Source organism: Pithys albifrons, chromosome 2, assembly GCF_047495875.1.
Source record: "Pithys albifrons albifrons isolate INPA30051 chromosome 2, PitAlb_v1, whole genome shotgun sequence".
NCBI lineage: Eukaryota > Metazoa > Chordata > Aves > Passeriformes > Thamnophilidae > Pithys > Pithys albifrons.
Window position 1 is genome coordinate 52,769,945 of NC_092459.1, and position 18,246 is coordinate 52,788,190.

Genomic DNA, 18,246 nt, shown 5'->3' on the forward strand with positions numbered 1-18,246 from the left:
AAAGCTTAGTCACGGACCATGGATATTTTGTGCCAACAGTATGCAAAAAAGCAGTCCTAGTCCTTTAAAAATGTGACCTTTACTCTCCCAATGTGAGAGATTAAGTAGATATAGGGGAATGTTTTTTCCCTTTGCACTGAGCACTTCTAAATATGGACTATAGTACATGTAACTATGCTGAGATATTTATTCTGTATAAAAGCAATGGGAGTAATGAATTTGACCCTGAAGAGAATAAAGAATCTGTCATGTACCCAGTTATAATTGTTTCCTGTGTATTTTCCCTAGTACGTTTACAGTGACACATCTGCCTTACTTGTTGTGATAGCTGAATGGGCGTGTGGAGAAAGCAACAACCTGCTGGCTGTATTAAGATTTTGCTCATTTTTAAATTAGACTTTTAAAGATCTTGTTAGTTTTGTGTTTTGAGATCTAAAGGATACCAATTATAACTACTTGAAGAATTTATTTTTAATTAAAAATATAATTTTATCATTTCTTGCAGTACAGATACATTGTTGGAATTTAATTGAGGAGGCTTGTCAGCTTAATTATACTGCAGCTAGATTGCTATATAATTATACTCGTGTGCACCTGGCTTTAGAAAAGTACAGAAAACTGAGCCATTCTTAGGAGAGAAAGGTTATTAAATCCTGCCATTAAGTTTCAATGATTTTGATTCAGTGAAGCAGGTGAACGTGAATTGATGAGCATGACATGAAGCATGAGCTTCATTATACAGCTGATGGGATTGCAGTCACTTGTACCAGCTGAGGATAAGACCACAGGTGTCTGTCTATTCTGAGTTTTAAAAAAATGTATCTTCATGTATTTTTAGTATGAAAGGGTGGATTTAAGAAATGTGACTGATGACTTCCGCCTCTGACTGCCAGCATTTCCATGTTATAGCTCTTATATTCCCCTACTTTGCTTTTTCTCTGGTCTGATTATATATGCTTTATTCCTTTGTTTGTTTTATGCAGCCTGTTACAGTTTCTAGAGTACCTTATTTGTAGAGAATTAGTCCCTTTTGTGGCTCAGTGTCCTCCACGTTCTCATTCCCTATTATTCCATAGTGACTATCTTGTTTCTTTTTTTTTAACTTCCCTCTTCTGCCTAAAGAAAGAGATGATAACCCTTCCACTTGTGGCATCCTTTTCTTGCAATTGACATCACAGAAAGTTGTGCAGAATGATCAGTAGAAAGCACAGAAGGTGTTACAGTGCTGTTGTTACTTTCACTTTGACGTAATAGAAAGAATCTCTGTCTCTAAACTGTGAAATTTCACAACAATTGCTTTGTTTTTCCAGAGCTACAGCTTGGAAATGTCACCCTTGTCTTGCCCAGCCAGGCAGGATTATTATTTTAAACAAAGAAAGCTTGCTATTGGGTAAAATGTATAAGATCATCCATTGCATTTCAGAACATTTCAGATAATTATTTTGCTGGGAAGATCAGTTCTCGAAGTCTTAGGTTGAAGTGATATGTATTTTTTTTACCATTCTTGCTATTCTCATTTTTCCCATTGCACTTCTACGTACCAACGTGTATGGCTTCTTGATGCAGCGGTCAAACTGTCAAGTCTGTCTTCTGCCAGTTATCTCTATGTGGATTGTGTCTCTTCACTGGCATAAATTAGCAGCTGTGTTACTGTTTTCTGGGGAAAAAATAAGAGAGGCATCCTCAAGATATGACTAATTTCTTTTTGTTATACTAAAATGGAGGGGAAAATCAGAACAATATGACTGTTTTTTTTTTTAACCAGGAGCTTTGAGTGAAATTGTTCCTTTGTTTGGAAACCTGCCAATCCATCGCATAGCTATGTATGGATTTATTAATGCTTGGTTTTGCAGGGGTTAAGCGAATGAAGGGAAAGCCTTAGTAAAGTCTCTAATAAGCTGCTCCAGGATGACTGGGAACACTTATTTTGGGACTTTAGACTACATCCTAGAGCTCTTGAACACCCAAAAGCTGTACTCCTTCACTCTCCTTGACACCACCCCCAACCCAAAGCCCAGTGGGGAGAGGAAATGAAGAGACTCGCCCATCCATCTCTCTCTTCCAAGGAGCATATTAATAAAAAAAGGATTTGGCCCTTATGCTTGCAAAAAGTAAAATCTACAGTTTTCTTTAATGTTTACGTTTTTAATCTACATGGCCTATGTGTTTTGAATTCTTGTTTCTCTGAACCAAAGTGAATCCAGACTCTGAATTTGTTTTCCAATCACAGCTTCAGAGGCAACCTTCCTTATATTCTGAGATTAAGTCCTTTAGGGGAAAGGCAGGCTGTATGGTAGTTGCTGGGCTCAAGCAATTCAGAGTTGTCCACAGTTAGAACCAGACAGAGAAGGGAGATCTACTTTCAGTAGTTTGTTTTCTCGGTGAATTAAATGAAAACATGTTTTCCTATTTAGGTCTTCCCACAATAACTTTGTAGTGGAAAAAATGGTATGGAAATCCTTGCAATTTCTGATAGTTTTTTTCTGATCAATTTAGTTATTTAATATTTGCTTCTAGTCCCCCTTTTACCCCCTGCCTTAATCTCTATAGCTGGCATTTAAGACTACATTATAAAGAAGATCAAAGACACTAATGCAGTGTCTGGACAGTTCCTTTGTTCTACTTATCATTTCATTGCTTTGAAGATTTAATTGCAATTTAAATTTGTAAACAAGTGTTTTCCAATTTTAAAGAAGAAACTTTAATGACATAGCAAAAGAGACTGTAACAAGTCATTTTGCTTACTAGAAAGGTTATATAATTAGAAGTTGTTTTCTCCCTATTTGATATGAATGCTAGATAACAAGGTAGACATGCTGGTTTTAATTGTTTGGGAAACAAAAAAAACAGAGCAGTAAAAAGGCTTCAATTTTTAAGTGTTTCATTAAAATAAAGGATCGCCTATGCATATCTCTGAAATTAATGTCAGAAAATTATCCCCAAAAAGAAATTTGATGTTCTTGACTTTTTATTTGCTGTCATGATGATCAACATCACTGCCTATATTGTGAGTTTTTAGGTTTCTTTGTTTTGGTTTGAGTTTTGTTTTATTTTTTATGTTTGTTTTTTGTTGGGTTCTCTGGGAGTTTGGTGTTGGATTTTTTTTAAACAGTCAACATACAAGAATTAGTCTGATACATAACACTTTAGAGCATAGGCCTTAGATGAATACAGAGAAAATACATAAAAAGCACTAATTAAAACATCTTTATCTAGTTAGTCTTTAGATACCTGAATAAGTCTAAAAAATCTGTCTTGGAATTTATCATTGTTTTATTTGATTATTTTACATTTTGTGAAATAATGAGAGATCCTCTAGATTCTAGGTGGCTTATTAATTTATCATCCCTACAATTCTACTGGCAAATACACGCACAGGTATTGATCAAGACTGAAAGAGTTTCTTGAATAAAATCAGACTGAACGGCAGACTGTAGAATCTGGATCAGTAGTCTTAGTCACAACTGCCATGAACTTTGGGAGAAAACTTAGAAATGCCCATGAAGTCTTTCAGCATACTGTAACTCCATGTATGGTTGTTGTATTATCTTGTTATGTGAATTAAATGTGTTCCCCCAGCTATCCTCCTACTTTTTTCCTGAATAAATATTTCAATACAAAGGGTTGTCTGCTTAATTGTTTCAACTTGGATCCTTCTGTATGAATTGCAGTTCCTAATTACTGATAATCCCATACTTCTAATGTTTCATGTATATTTAATCTAATTATATGTGACAGTAAGTATTAGAACTTTCTTTAAAGTAAAATCCAAACAGCTCTTTGCACTGATTTAAACCTACTATATGCTTTCTCAGAATTTATGGAGCCTTTTTTTTGTTATTGTTATTTTGAAGTAACATATGTCCAGAGAATCACTAGTTTGCCTGTTTGTGGAGGATAAATGAGTTACACATGAGTATATTCCTAGTGTAATTTCTTTTAGGAATATGAGGTTGTATGAGACCATAGGGACCTGCAATTTTGTCTCTAGCAATCCTACACCACAAGAAGAGGGGCTGTCTGGAAGAGATAATGACAGAGGTGGGCTGGGTCTTGCATCTCTCTCTGGGCAGTCCTGTGACAGCATATCCCAGAACTAAGGGTTGATTGAGCTTCTGGATTGAGTTTAATTGCAAATTGAAGAAGGGAAGAGATGGGGATAGGTAATGAGGACTGACCACAGAGAATGAGAGAGAGGAAATTCATGGAATAGGTTCTAAGACAGCTTCTGCTCCACTGATGCCTCTTGTTTGAATTTTTTTTGGGCAATAGAATTGCTGGGCACCAGGCACAGCAACTGAAATTAAATTCAAGAGAAACAGAATTAACTCAATCTGTATAAGACATAGTAGAAGGAGAAAATAGATATTAGTAAATGGTGGTGTGTGGGCTCTGTCCTCATGTCTTGGTTGTTAGCGGTGTGCTGGAATAAAACTTGAAAAACCTGTACTTCAGATGAGTATGTGGAGGTCAATGGCTAAAATACCATGTTGTTAGTAAAGGACATAATAGTTATAGGACATCACCAATGCAATGGGTTCTTGTAAATGGCTGGTAACCTATTGGATGAAGCTTCTAATTCATTCAGAGAAGTTTGTAACACCTGTACTACAAGATAAAGCAGGACCTCTTCACCCACGCAATGACTGAATTGCTGCTCTAAACAGGCGGAAAGTTAACTCCCGATTCCACACCTAGATGTTGCTATAATTCTGAAATAATAACAGCTCTACATTTGAACAATTTAATAATCATGACAATTCCAGTTTTTCCAGTTTCAACCACAGCTAGAAACAAGGCATGACCATCAGTATTTCTGGGTAAGTGGGTAAGAAAAGCAGGGAACACAACTTCAGCATACGTACTAGTCAGAAAAAGAAGGTGTACTGAGAGCCTGACACTGATCTTTCAGGGGTTTTACTCTTTTTTTTTCTTTCTTCTACTACAAAAGATTTTATGTTAATCTTGAAAATTACTCAGCTACTTGTGCAACTCTCCTCCATGACTGACCAAACCTTCCTGGATCCTAACTAATATCTATACATCTTTAGGCAAAAAAACATATCTTTCCTAGACCAAGTAACTCTGCTTTGTCAGGCTACATAGCTGGGCAGGAGAAGAAAATGGCTCAGTCTCCTTTGAGGCAGTCTACAATTTCCTCATGAGGGTAAGCGAAGGGGCAGGTACCGATTTCTTCTCTCTGGTGACCAGTAACAGGACCCAAGGGAATGGTCTGAAGTTGTGCCAGGGGAGGTTTAGGTTGGGTATTAGAATGCCAGGAATTCTCTTAGGCAGATGGTGTGACTCTTGGGGATGGTCTTGTGCAGGGCCAGGAGTTGTACTTCAATGATCCTTGTCGGTCCATGCCAACTCAGGCTATTCTATGATTCTCTTCTATGCCCACCCAGAATTTTGAGACACTATGAGAGCAGTACTTGTAGGTGGACTTACATGACATCTCTTCCAAGTGTGCTGAAGGAGGGTGTTTGACTTCTCCTTGGACACCTGCTCTTAAAGGCTGGCTCCATCATGATCAAGGAATCACAGAACTTCCCTTGGTCTGCAGACTAAAATGTGGGAGATGAGAGTATCCAGTGAGAGAAACCAGTAACTGCAAGAAATGTTCTGCTGGCTTTGCAGTGTAGCACAGTGCAGATACCCACAAATTCTGAGCAATAGGTATGGCTGTGATATAAAGCAGTAGTCCTGACTCAAGGCTCCAGAGCAGTATGTTCTGGTATGCCTGAGCTAATGGGATGTGTAGCTTGCAGTGGCTAATTAGCAGAGAGCAAATTTGTACTGCTGCAGTTGTAGTCCAAGTTTAGCTGATGGATGCTGACCTCTGTCACTCTCCATTTCAGATACAATGTCATAATTGTAACCTCTCTGCTTATTGTTGCTGCTTTAACAATGCCTTTGACTATGCAGAACTTTTCATTTAGCAAGATTAAATCTTCATTACGTATTGGTCTGGGAGTATCAGATACGGTGCAGTTCTAAAAATACTGTGGGTCTCGGTGCAGTGAAGTCAATTAAATTTGATGTTGGGTAGGAATTATAGCAGAGTAGGTTCTTTCAGTGTTTACAAATTTAGATCTAGAAAACCTAGATTGCATGCAGGTAAAACTGTTTTAGCTCCCTGCACCTAAAAACAGTCAATAATGATTCTGACCAGACGTGTATTTGTCGCTTCTTGTGGAAAACTAATTTAGCCATTGGGAAATGTTTCACTTTAAAACTTTATTCTCCCTGTGTGTTATCATAAGGAGTGTTAACTGAAAGTTAATAAGTAATAATTTTCCTTGATTCTCTAAGTTAGAAGAAAGAATGATTTAAATTAATTTTATAGCTTCCCCATACTTTTAGTAAGCCATTGGAAAAAAAAGAGCCTTGAAATGTTACCTGATCAGATCTGCAACCTCTCAACAGTATTATTTTAATAAGCAGCTAATGATCATTTGAATACTATGATTTCATGTAGCTAATTTAAAGGAAAACCTGGAGATCAGTGAATGGAAATTGAGGTGCACTGTAAAATCTATTATATTCCAGTGCTGCAGGAAAGATTTACCTTGAGCATCTGGTATTCTGCGTTCCTATGGGAAATTACAGACAATTTATATAGCTATAAATACATTATGACTATGAGTAGATATGTTTAGCTGTAGAGTTATATACTGTATAGATATATTTAATTCCAGGTGTATTGGAAACCAGTTAAGTTCATTTTACCCCCAAAGGAAGAAATATGAAACTAAAACGAAAAGCTGTCTTATGTGTTCAGCTTCTGGCACTGTATGTATAAACTGAATGTCTGTGCATGCACATGGATGAATCTCTGCATTGCTATAGTGCAGATTTCTTTTTTCCTGGGTAAAGTACCTAATTGTTGGAACTCAATGTACATGCCATATTATCTTAAAATTCTGCCTTATAGATACCTACATCTGGCCCACCTCTGTGTTGTGTAGAAAAATACTTTGATTCTAGGACTCAGCTGTAACCATTTAGCTGAATCAACTTATTCTTTTGTGTGTTTTCATAAATTTGTTAGCTTAAGTATGTTTAACAAAACATGTAGATAGGTTAAACACACTCAGTAGGATCCTACCTTATTACTTGATTCTTAAAGAATTGCTTGTGTAGTTAATTCAAGATGTATCAGGAGATCCACTGAAGTCTTGTGTTCTCTTATGCTTCTGCACTTGCTACATCTATAACCAGTATCTGAAAAGTGTATTTCCCAGGCTGCCTGGTTGAAGGGACCCTACAAGGAAAGCTGAGAGGAGGCTATGCTTCCTGCACAGAGTAGAAGGTGAGAGAATATTTTGGAGTCAACAGTAATAACAATAGGAACTGTTTGGCTACCACAATCCTTACCAATTCTTACATGTATTGTGAATTTTGCTGCAAGTTTCTGTTCTCCTTAGAGACTGAAAAGCTAACAAGTTGTCCATGAATAGGAGAATACTGATAGCTTAATTTTCTGTGGTTTTGTGTCTTGTGGTCGGGTGGCTTTCTTGAATGAAGTTAATGCTATAGTTCTTCCTGAGGCTGTGCTGAACTCCTCATGGATAAAGTGCTGTAAGAACTTTACAGAAGGTGTGCTTTGGTGCAATGGATGCGGTGGTACACAGAACAAAATTTTTTCATGTTATTGTAAAACAGATTTTGTGAATGATCCTTCTTCCCTATTTGGCTTCTCTGGTACCTCCTTTAAGGAGGAGATCATTTAGCATCCTCTCGGTCTGCGAAATTACTTTTAAATCTTCTTTACCAAATCAATGTTTTCATTAAATTTGTTTTAAAAGATCTCTAACTCTTTGAAATCTAATACAGAACTCATTGGTTGTTAGATGGAAACTAGAGACAGGCACATAAATTTTAAAAAATAGGCTAGGAAGAGCAAGGTCTTAGGAACCTTGCCCTCATACATTGCTGTGCAATTAGTAGCAGTTGTGAATGCTAGATTCTCAAGGTTAGAAATGACAGGAACAGGTTTTATGTTTACTTTCTCAATAGATGGAAAGAGTTGAAGCCTCCACTGCCTCAGGAAGCCTGCTGTCTTCTTAACATTTTTTATTTCCCATCTTTCCTAAGATGAAGTCTAAGACAGGTAAATTAGAGATGTGGTCTGTGAGGGTAGCCCAAAGCAACAGTGAAGATACCTTGTCAGAAATGACCTTCAGTTGCTCAAGTGGGAAAAAGAGACTAAGGATTTCATATGACCTAGCACTAGAAATGAAGCGCCCTGCTTATGCTGCAAGTCCTGGCCCAGAACAGAAGTGGTCAGTCATAAATACGGTGCAATAGTAGCAGTGAAGCTGGAAAAAAATGGATAATGAAGGAAAGACAGAGACTGAGAACATCAAGGAAGAAATGAGAGAATAGGTTGCTTGTGATAGGGCTCAGGTGAGGAAGTTTCAGAACTGAGACTGGCTCAAAGACTGTGACCCACAATGCGGTGGAGAGACATTCAGACATCTGTGAGATGACTGAATTGAAACCTTTGTGCAGGGACAGTGACCATTAGAGAACTCTGGTAGTGGCTTGAGCAAGAAAGCAGAGACTTAAGGATAAGACTAGATTTTAGAGGACTTAAATAAGAAGGAAAAGACAAGAATTGGGACTGGCACTGCACTGCAGAGGATCATAGAGAAAATTGACATGCATGTGCTATTTTGGAATACATTATAATTTCAATCCAATCATGAAGTTTAAACTTGACTCTTGGGTGTACTTAAATGTTATTCAATTGCTTCTGGTGATTTTGTCCATGTTGGCTTCCATCTCTATCTACCCAGCAATTCTAGGCTCTTTACCTAGCCATTCCCAAACTAATGCTGTCCCTTGAGCACAGGACTGCCTTCTTTTTAGCTCAAGGATCAGTTGCTCCAAGGTCACTTCATCTCACATTTACCCCAAGGCTTCCCTTAAGAGTTTTCAACCTTAAACTCTGTTGCCCCTGAGATTTTTCCCAGGATTTCCAAGAGCTGCCCTGTACTGCTGCTCCTCCATCTAAGTTTAGCTTAATTCCCATAGCAACACTATTAATCCTCAAATACCAAACAACAATTGTGTGTAGAGGTGAAGGGGTGTTAATAGAGGTGATATGGGAGAATTCGTGCTGAATAAATGTGCTTTTCTTTTGTTCTGAGTTCAGCAACCTAGATTTTCCTGGCAAGCTGCTTTTTGAGTAATAGCTAAGATATCAACTACTTCTATATACTTTCATATTTTTTAAAAGGTTTGTTCTTAAGGGTGGTGATCTTTTTCTGCATGTAGTGCCAGGCAGGAGTTCAGCACCTGTGTTGCTGCTCTTTATCTTCCCACTCAGGGAAGGTTGTAATTAACAAGGCTGAGTTCACCCCCTTGTGCTCTGCAGTGAATTTGATAGTATGAATTGAATCAGTTCTCTTCTGTTAAATAGAAGGAAATTCAGGTACACTGAGGGACACTAGGATGGAGGAAATGACAGAAAGCTGGAGGGAGTTTAGTTTTCTGCATGAAAAGGTAAAGTACTCAATTTCAACAGACTTACTGCTTGTAACCTGTGTTCTCTAATGCCAAAACTTAGGTAAGTTGTATTACAAGCTCTGTGTAATACAGGGTACAGGCCTCTGTGGACCTGGGAAAGAAATTGTTCTCTTCCATAGTAAGCAGTATACAGGTGTTAGGAGTCATCGGAGATGGCTGATTACCTACTAAAGAACTGAAATTAAGGGAAAGGTGCTGTCCCAGATGTAGCCTGAAGGAGACTTTTCTTCCACAAAAGAAGATTTAGAACTTTAAAACAAGTTCCAAAGGAACAAGAATGTCTTCTGTTACTTCATGCTTCAGTTGTTTTCGTTGCAGACCATAGAGTGAGATGGCTGGAACCCCAGCAATCTGCTCTTTACTGAACAGCTGGGAGATAGGATATATTTTGTTTCATCTGTACATGTTACACCAGGCAGGCCCAGGTCTTGCAAACATCTATGTATGCACTTATCTTGCTTATTATACTTACTGATCCTGGTCTTGGACATGCAGAAGAAGAAAGCAACTGGAGATCCAATATATCTATTCATCTTTCACAGACTGAGATTGAGCTATTAAGGTATGGTTCTCGCTAACATTTAGATATTTCAAACAGTAGGTATGACATTTGCTTCTGCAAGCTCTGTATAAATTGCTGCAATCAGAGGTACAGAGGTACTTTTAAAGCAAACTCAGCTCAGTGAAATACTTCCTTTATTGTGCAGTGCACTATTCATATCAGTGATCCACATTAACCAGCTTTCTTATTTTGAAGAAAAAACTTTGTTTTCTCCTGTATTGTTAGGAGCAAGGAAATGCCTTATCAGGGGTTAGTGACATCCAAGGTGATTGCTTCTTGGAATGAGAGGTGCTTAGACATTAAATTGCTTCTATGTAGAAATTACTGTCTGATACTTCCAATAGCTTTTCAGAAGGAAGGAGGAGCAGAATTCAAATCATCTGTAGTAGGAAAAGGTTGTTTTGGCTTTGGTTGGTTTTTTTGGTGGTTTTTTCAGTGGGTGAATATTATATCAGGCCAGTACCATAACTGAAATTATTAATAATAGTTGTCTTGACCTTTTGACTCTTTAAGGCCTGTTGGAAACCCAGTCATTCCATGAAGCAGATGAAGATGTGGTCACTGATGTTGATTTCACCAGTATGATTTCTGAAGAAGAAAAAGAAGAGTTAAAGATTGAGCTAGCCAAGGTAATGAATTTGAATTTCTGTAAGTGTTACTGTTTCTACTTCCTTAAACTGGAAGATATTAATTGTAGGATGAAGTACACATCATAAAGGTATGCCCTTCCTTTTGGTAAAATTATTCTAGGCTTCAATAATGTGAAGTAATTAATTTCCTTATATATTTTTTAAAGGTTAAGTATATTCTACTTGATTGTACAGAGAAAGTTAAATATACCTTTCCATCTTAGTCAAGACGTATTTATTTATGAACCTTCCTTGATAAAGAATGAAAGGTGATCTTATTAGATCTGTGGTAGTGTTGTTACAGTGGTTGTGCCACCTGATGAAAAAGATTATTTTTGTGATGCTCAGAGGAAAAGCTGCTGCTGCTGGTTACAGAACAGACTGACAATGATAACCACAGTGATTTTACCCCATTTTTGTTTCCTTTGGCACTGGTGTGTTTGTAGAGGGTTATATTTTTTCAGGAGTCTGAAACTCAGGACACTATGAAGAGGCTTAAAAATAATAACAACAAGGAGATGGGAGGAAAAAGGTGTGAACAATGTGCTCTTTTCATTAAAAAGATTAAAGAGATTGTCTAGATTTGGTCTTCAATGGGAGGATGTGTTCAGTTTTAATTACTGCTGCTGAATACTGGAGAAACATTCCAAAATGGAAAATGAGAGAATGGGGGAAAGTGTGAGTTTACTTATTTTAAATGCAAGTCAAATAACAGAAATCACAGCTGTATGTAGTTGGTTTTGTCTTAATCAGAATATGTAAATTAATATCAAGTTTTAATACTTAGTAGTCTAAGTAGTCACATTGTTAATGACTCTCAGGTCTGTTGCCTTCAGTGCTGATTTAGGATTTTCTTGTGAAACAAAAGACTTTTCACCCTGTGTTTCTGAGTCACTGGTTAATTATAACTTTTTTGTTGATCTGGTCACATTTGAAAATAATCAGAAGGAAGCTATTAATTTCATCACATAAGTTATGAGTTGGCATACTCACTACTGGCCTTTCATCAGGATCAGAGGCAATGGGCATACATGGAAACACAGGAGGTTCCCCCTGAAAATCAGGAAACACATTTTTAACATGAGTGTGATTGAACAGTGGTACAGATTGCCCCAAGATGTTGTGGAGTCTCTATCCTTGAAGACACTGAAAAGCTATCTGGGTACAGTCCTAGGAAACATGCTCTAGGTAGCCCTGCCTGTTCAGGGAGCTTGAACCAGATATCCTTCAGTGGTCCCTTCCAACCTCAGCTCTTCTGTGATTCTCTTTTCTGGTGAAAGGGATTTAATAGGCAGATAGAAACAGGGAGGGAAAAAATCATAACTGTCTGCAGTCATCTGAGAATGATATGTTTCTCTCAGCAGAATTAATCTCTAGAGTTTCTGGACATCTTTCTTGTCTACTGATTCCCATGGGGGCAGAGAGTTCTCAGTGGCTTATGCTAGAAATGCTTCATTTCATGTATTAAGAGAATGCCTTTCAAATATTATGATCTTACTGAACTAGGAATTATTTTTTTAATTGCTCACAGCAGTTTACTGGCATACAACTTATGCATCAAAAGAAAATAAAACTGATAATTATACTAAGTAAGGTTTGGAAGACTTGAATTTAGAGTGAACACAGTCTTAGCTTAAATGGGGCTTATGACTCTTAGGAAAGACTAAAAAAACATGTATAGCCTTGCCTCCTTCAGAAAAACCTCTGTGGGAATTGATTAATATTTCCTTTTAAAGAGCAGTTAGTCTTTACTTTTGAGCCATTTCTGCTCCACCAGTGATAGTTTTGTTTTCTTCTATGTCTTTATGTGTTATGTAATACCAGTTTGAGCACATAGGAACAAGCAGCTTTCTTCTTACTGTGAAATGTAAAAGTCATCCTTAATTCTGCTGTCAATATTTGATATAGTTGGGAGGTATTGTGAGCACCTGTTGTGCATGTAGTTAAACAGAAGAAATAACTTTCACCTCTGTGCTATGTATCTGCTGTATATATTCTTTGTCTTTTCCCTCTTCCTCCTTCCCCCTCCAACATTAGAAAAGGAACAAGCACTACTGTTTTTCTGACATATTTTTTGTATCTTCTCTTCCTATTCCCCTGCTAGTAGTCTCTTTGTACTGGAAGCTTCTCAGAACATGGACTTACACTGTTCTTATATTTGTAGTCTGGCTAACACAGCAGGTCTTTGACTGTAATCAAGCCTTAGAATTTCTACAATACAAGTAAAATTACTAACTCTTACAGAAACTTCAAGCAGTCATTTGAATTTACAGAGGTCAATCTGACTTTTCAGAATAATAGCAGAAAATTGTAGCCCAAAAGCTTTACATAAGGCCAAAAGCTTGCTAGCAGAATAGGGGTTTTTTTTCTCCCTTCCTCCCTCGCTGTGAGGAGCATAGTACAATGACTCTTGAGTCATGATGGGGGCTGAGATTTTGAGCTATCTTGCTCACTGCTGTCAGTTGTCCTTCCATTACACTTGTCAAAGTAGTAATTTATTTTTGCTGTGTTCCCCCTTGCATATCTTCAGAAAAGCAGCTATCTGGTTTGATCTAGCTGATGCACTGGTTTTAAGTTCAGCAATTTGTGTTACTGCATCTTTCTTCACAGTTTGAGGAAAGATGCTTGTATCTTTTTCTACAAACTTACGGTTAAATTTATTTATGGGTTTCCTTGGTGTGTCTGGATGTTGTTCATGCAGGGGAAGGCTTAAGAATCAAAAGGTTCTAAGCCTGGAGGTGTAAAATTTGAGCCATATGATTTATGCATATTGTTTTTGTGCTATGTTATTCTGTTCACAGTTACAACTACTTTCTTTAAAAGGATAACATAATAAGATGCTCACATTTCCTTACAAATATTTTATGCATATATGTTATAAATACTTCGCAATTTGAACAGGGGTAGCAGTTCAGTAACAACTGATAGATACAATAGCTATCAAAATTTAAGGGTCCCACGGATTGGCTTCTTTGAGAGACAGTTTGTCACTGTTTGCTGTCACTTTCTTTATGTCTTCTGGCAAAAAGGATTACATGAAAGAATGGCATCGAGAAGATGCAACCTTATGGTGGGGTTTTTTTGGTTGGTGTTTTCTTAGTTGGTTTGGGTTTTTTGAAAGCCAATGAAGTTAAAAGATTATTTTTTTCTTCACGAAGTGAAATTCTTCCTGTTATCAAGTCCCACCTCATAGTTGCTTTTCCTACTACTGACAAAGATGGTCCTTATTATATTTTTTGTCTGTTACATGCTTTCCAACTTTTCTTGCAGGATGCAGCTGTGCAGAAAGTTGATGTTTAGTTCTAGCACCGGTGGGCAGACACATGATACAGTCTGCCTGCCGTAGTGATACCTGCAGTGGTGAAGAGTGTGGGCATGCCCTGGGAATCCAGGGTATTTCCAAGCTGTGGTTTTGCTATGTGAGAGGTGTTGTGGCAGTGCCTTTTCACACTTTCTATCCCTCTACTACTTGCACCTGCTGGCTGGTTTTGGCACCATGACCTAAGAGGTGCTGTTGTGTGAGCTAGTGAGTGATGCAGGGGTAATTGTGGTGGTGCAACTAAAGTCAGTGGTACCAGCTCGCAGGGGCCATGGGAATACGTTGAGACAGCACTGACTCCGGCACCTCCCGGATGGGGGACTGTGGCCTTGGTTTCTCTGCTGGCTTTGCTGTGTTTACCAGCTACTTCTCTACTTTTTGTCATCACATTATCGTGCTGCTAGTATCGGTTGCATAAATTCCTTTTTATTTCTTTAACAATAGCTGACAAAGTCAGTCATTCAGGTAATTCTCTCTCCTAAACAGCCATGTCTGCCTTCCTTTCAAGTACTGACGTACGTCTGTTGTATGTACCATGGTGCATGACGTGGATGGGTGTACTGCCTTTGTTGCTTTATTTCTTCACTGACATCCTCTCTTCTCCATCTCCACTTGTTCCTATCCCCTGTGCTGTACCCATACAGGTACTTGTGCATCTCTCTGTAGTGCATCTGGCTTAAAAGATATTCTGTGATTGCTTTTACCTGGTTCAGTCCAGTGAAAAGGGCTGTGCAAACAGTTATACAGGCCCACTACATATGTAGGTGATGTAGTGGTAGTGTAAAAGGATGTTTAATCTAACTTATATTTAACTATGCTGGCTTCTGTTTTCTTTTGAAACCCCTGAATATTTTAAATGCTTATTGCCTTACTCTTTAAGACAAACATAAAAAGTAGTCAATTAACTGTTGAGCTTACCATTTTACCTATTCATCAGTATTATTCCAGCCAATAGCTGAACCTTCTCACCTCCACATTTTACACAGTACCATGGGTATTGCAGAATATGGATAATACCAACTGACATAATTTTTTAATAATAGCAGTTTATCCAAATGCCCTGTTTTAATGAATAAGTATTTTCTGGTTTGATTTTTATGAGCTGTTTTTTGAGCATCTACTGGGAAAATGGGAAAGGTTCTGTGTTAAGTAATTACTAGGGTGGGTTTTTTTCAGGCATGCCATCATCTTAAAAGGTTATTCAACCCAGTAAAACATACAATTTGTTCTAAAATAATCAAAAATGTAAAACAAGGGAAAATACTTCTTTGTATTTGTGTGCTGGACCCCACAGTCCTTCTTACATATTATTAGTTGGTCCCACATTTCAGAGGGATCTATCTGTAATTGTGATTTTTTTTCCTGGGGGTCTCACCTTTGTGTGATTTATATTTTATTCCTGTTAACTAATTATGGAATTCATAATATCTTGGGTGGACAGCTCTTCTCCTTGCTTTGATATGACTAACACAATAAGAGAGGAAAGAAAAAACAGCTATTAACTCTGATTCCTAGGGCAATAAATAGAGAGAAGGGAACTTTGTCCCTATACAATGCATCTACAGTCTTCTGACTCTGTTGGACTTAGAAAGAAAGGAAACATGGGAACTAGAAGCTTGTAATTCTGTTGATTTAAGCCCTAGTTTCATGACGGAGTCTGCATTTATATGAGTGGACTTTTAAAAAATGCCTAAGCAGGTGATGCCTGACTCCATGGTAGTTAGGTATATAGTATGCTTAAATACTTTTCAGGATCCTCCTGTAAGTCCCTAAACCTTTCTACCTACTTCAGAGTCTTGAATCACTGATATCTGAGCACTTGAGGGTGGCTTTGTATCTGTAATTATTTCAAAATGATGGAACTTGAGGAGGATTTTGTCAATTCAAAAATAAACACTGTATTAAAAATAATAAATAATTTTTCTTTAGTCAAAAATGTTGTTTAGACTTATGCCCTTGAGCACATGGCTGATGCTTGCTTAGGGCTTTACAGCTTTAGATATCTATTTAGTGGAACAGATGGAAAGTAATTTTAAAAGAAGTCCTCAAATGTTTACGTATCCAGGTACCTAATGATCAGCCTAGTGCTAGCCCATACGGAAAGCATTAATGTTTAAGTACACATAAGCATACTGGTATTGGTTTAAGTTAAGTTCTTTAGCAGTGTTACTCAGGCAGGTGTGCACTAAGGGGTTTTCTGTAGGAAACAACTAAAGGAAGCTCTGAACTGCTGCCTGAAGAGTGGTGACATTTGTGATTTCTTTCTGTAAGTGTTTAACCAGTTATCCTCTCAGAAGAGAGACCCTTGACAGCTGCCTCTTGACAGTGTTTCATTTGCAGGTTAGAAATATAATGAAGTATAAAAAACATGGGGAGGAATAAAGGAATTGTGTATTTTACTGATGAAATCTTGGTGTCACAGGCACTGGCGAATACTGATAATCTCCTTCACTCATGATTTTGCTTTGTGTTCATAGTCTTGCTGCTTAATTCCTGAGCTGCTTGAATAATTCAGATAGCAGGCAGTGACAAAAGAGAAACTGATAGCTGGAAGATTCAAGGATGAGACTTTTCCAAGAACAACAAGTTTACAGCCAGTTTTACAGGGAAACAGAATGCATGAGTGTAAATAAAATAAAGTAAAATAAAAATAATGGTGGTATTGACATCCTAAATAACAGCTCTGGAAGGTCAACACTGTTTCAGTTGGTATTTGCATCATTCCCTGAAGCCTATGGAGTTCAATCACAGAGAGACTGTGGTTCCAGGGAACTTAGCATATGGTAATCAGATACACTGCCATATGTTATCCTATTAACATATGGGGGAAGGAACACAGTTGGTAAGGGAATTTCTAAACCTGAAGTGAAAGGCAGCTGCTCTGGTGCCACTTGCCCTTGTTAGCTTCAGAGCCTCTGAGTGCTGCTTGTATAGATTGGCTTGGGAAGCTTCCAGATAAAGAATGCAAACCTGTGCTTGTTTACAGGAGAGTTGCCCAAGGAGCAGGAACCTGAGACAGTGGCAGAATGTTCCTGTTGTCCCTATTCTGGTCCTGTGTTCTCGTTCTTCCCTTGTTAAAATGCAAGCTTTGTTTAAATGTTTTGAAAAAATGTCCACTGCAGGAAGAATTATATCCCTCTGTTTGGGCTGGATGGCATCTTTACAACTTGAAAACATACAGTTTGGTTAATGATTTGGAGCTCTGAAACAGATAGTCTGCTGTGTCTTCTGAGTGCTTCAATGCTTTGGGTAGGACCTGTTCACTCATGCTAACAGTCCATCTATAAATTTTTGTGTTACTATCTTGAAGTAGGTAGGGTCTAAAATACATGAATAAAACTGTGACAAGGATATAACGTCAACTCTGTTCTGGGCATGCCTTTGTGATCTCCACAAGCACTTGACTCCATCTCTATAGTTAACTATGAAAACACAAGTTTATGTGAGATTCATTTAACCTCTTAGCATCATGTGTGTTTATCATTCTGTGGGAGCAGGCTAACACCTTTGTCCTTTCTCCTCCCTGTTTATTTCTCTCAGCTAGAGGATGAAATTTCAACTTTGCGACAAGTGCTAGCAGCCAAAGAGAAGCACCTGGTTGAAATTAAACAAAAGCTTGGCATAAGTCTGATGAATGAACTGAAGCAGAACTTTAGCAGAAGCTGGCATGATATGCAGACAACTTCTGCGTGAGTACTGATCTTGATACTTACACATATGAACATACCACATTCCTCTAAAATTTTTTGGGCTGAATTAATAGCAATATTGGTAGAAAGAACCACCCACCTTTCATCAAGTGCTGTCTGAAAAGTAATTTGATTCTTTTTTCCACTTTTCATTTGACAGCTGAATTTGACACTTAAGGAGAAGGAAGAGTGAACTGCTACACAACTGAGATGAGCTGGGAGTTGACAGCAAAACAGGCAGGGTAGTGGCATCACCCATGAAGCAGCAGTCCCACAGTACCTGACCAGAGAGAGCAGAGCAGATCTGGTGACAGTAGAGAGAGTCAAGCCAAGAGTTCAGATCTCCATCTATATTGATGAGCCAGGTCCAAGGTCAAGCCAGGGCATCAAATCTGTGAGCTCAAGATCAATTAGGTACCTGGCCAGATACAGGTATACCAGTAAATATGACTAGGGCTTAAATGCAGTCTAAGCTTTAGTGTAACTCCCAGGTGAAGGGAAGATGAGATT

General features: G+C 38.0%; 1 protein-coding gene across 1 annotated transcript in view; it reads left to right on the top strand.

Moving 5' to 3' along the window:
- Nucleotides 1-18,246, top strand: part of TPD52L1 (TPD52 like 1) — a 57,640-nt gene that overhangs the window by 12,282 nt on the left and 27,112 nt on the right. Inside the window, exons 2-3 of the mRNA XM_071547898.1 lie at nucleotides 10,613-10,728; nucleotides 17,588-17,736. Of these exons, the coding sequence (XP_071403999.1) occupies nucleotides 10,613-10,728; nucleotides 17,588-17,736 (265 nt within the window). The remainder of the gene's footprint in view (nucleotides 1-10,612; nucleotides 10,729-17,587; nucleotides 17,737-18,246) is intronic.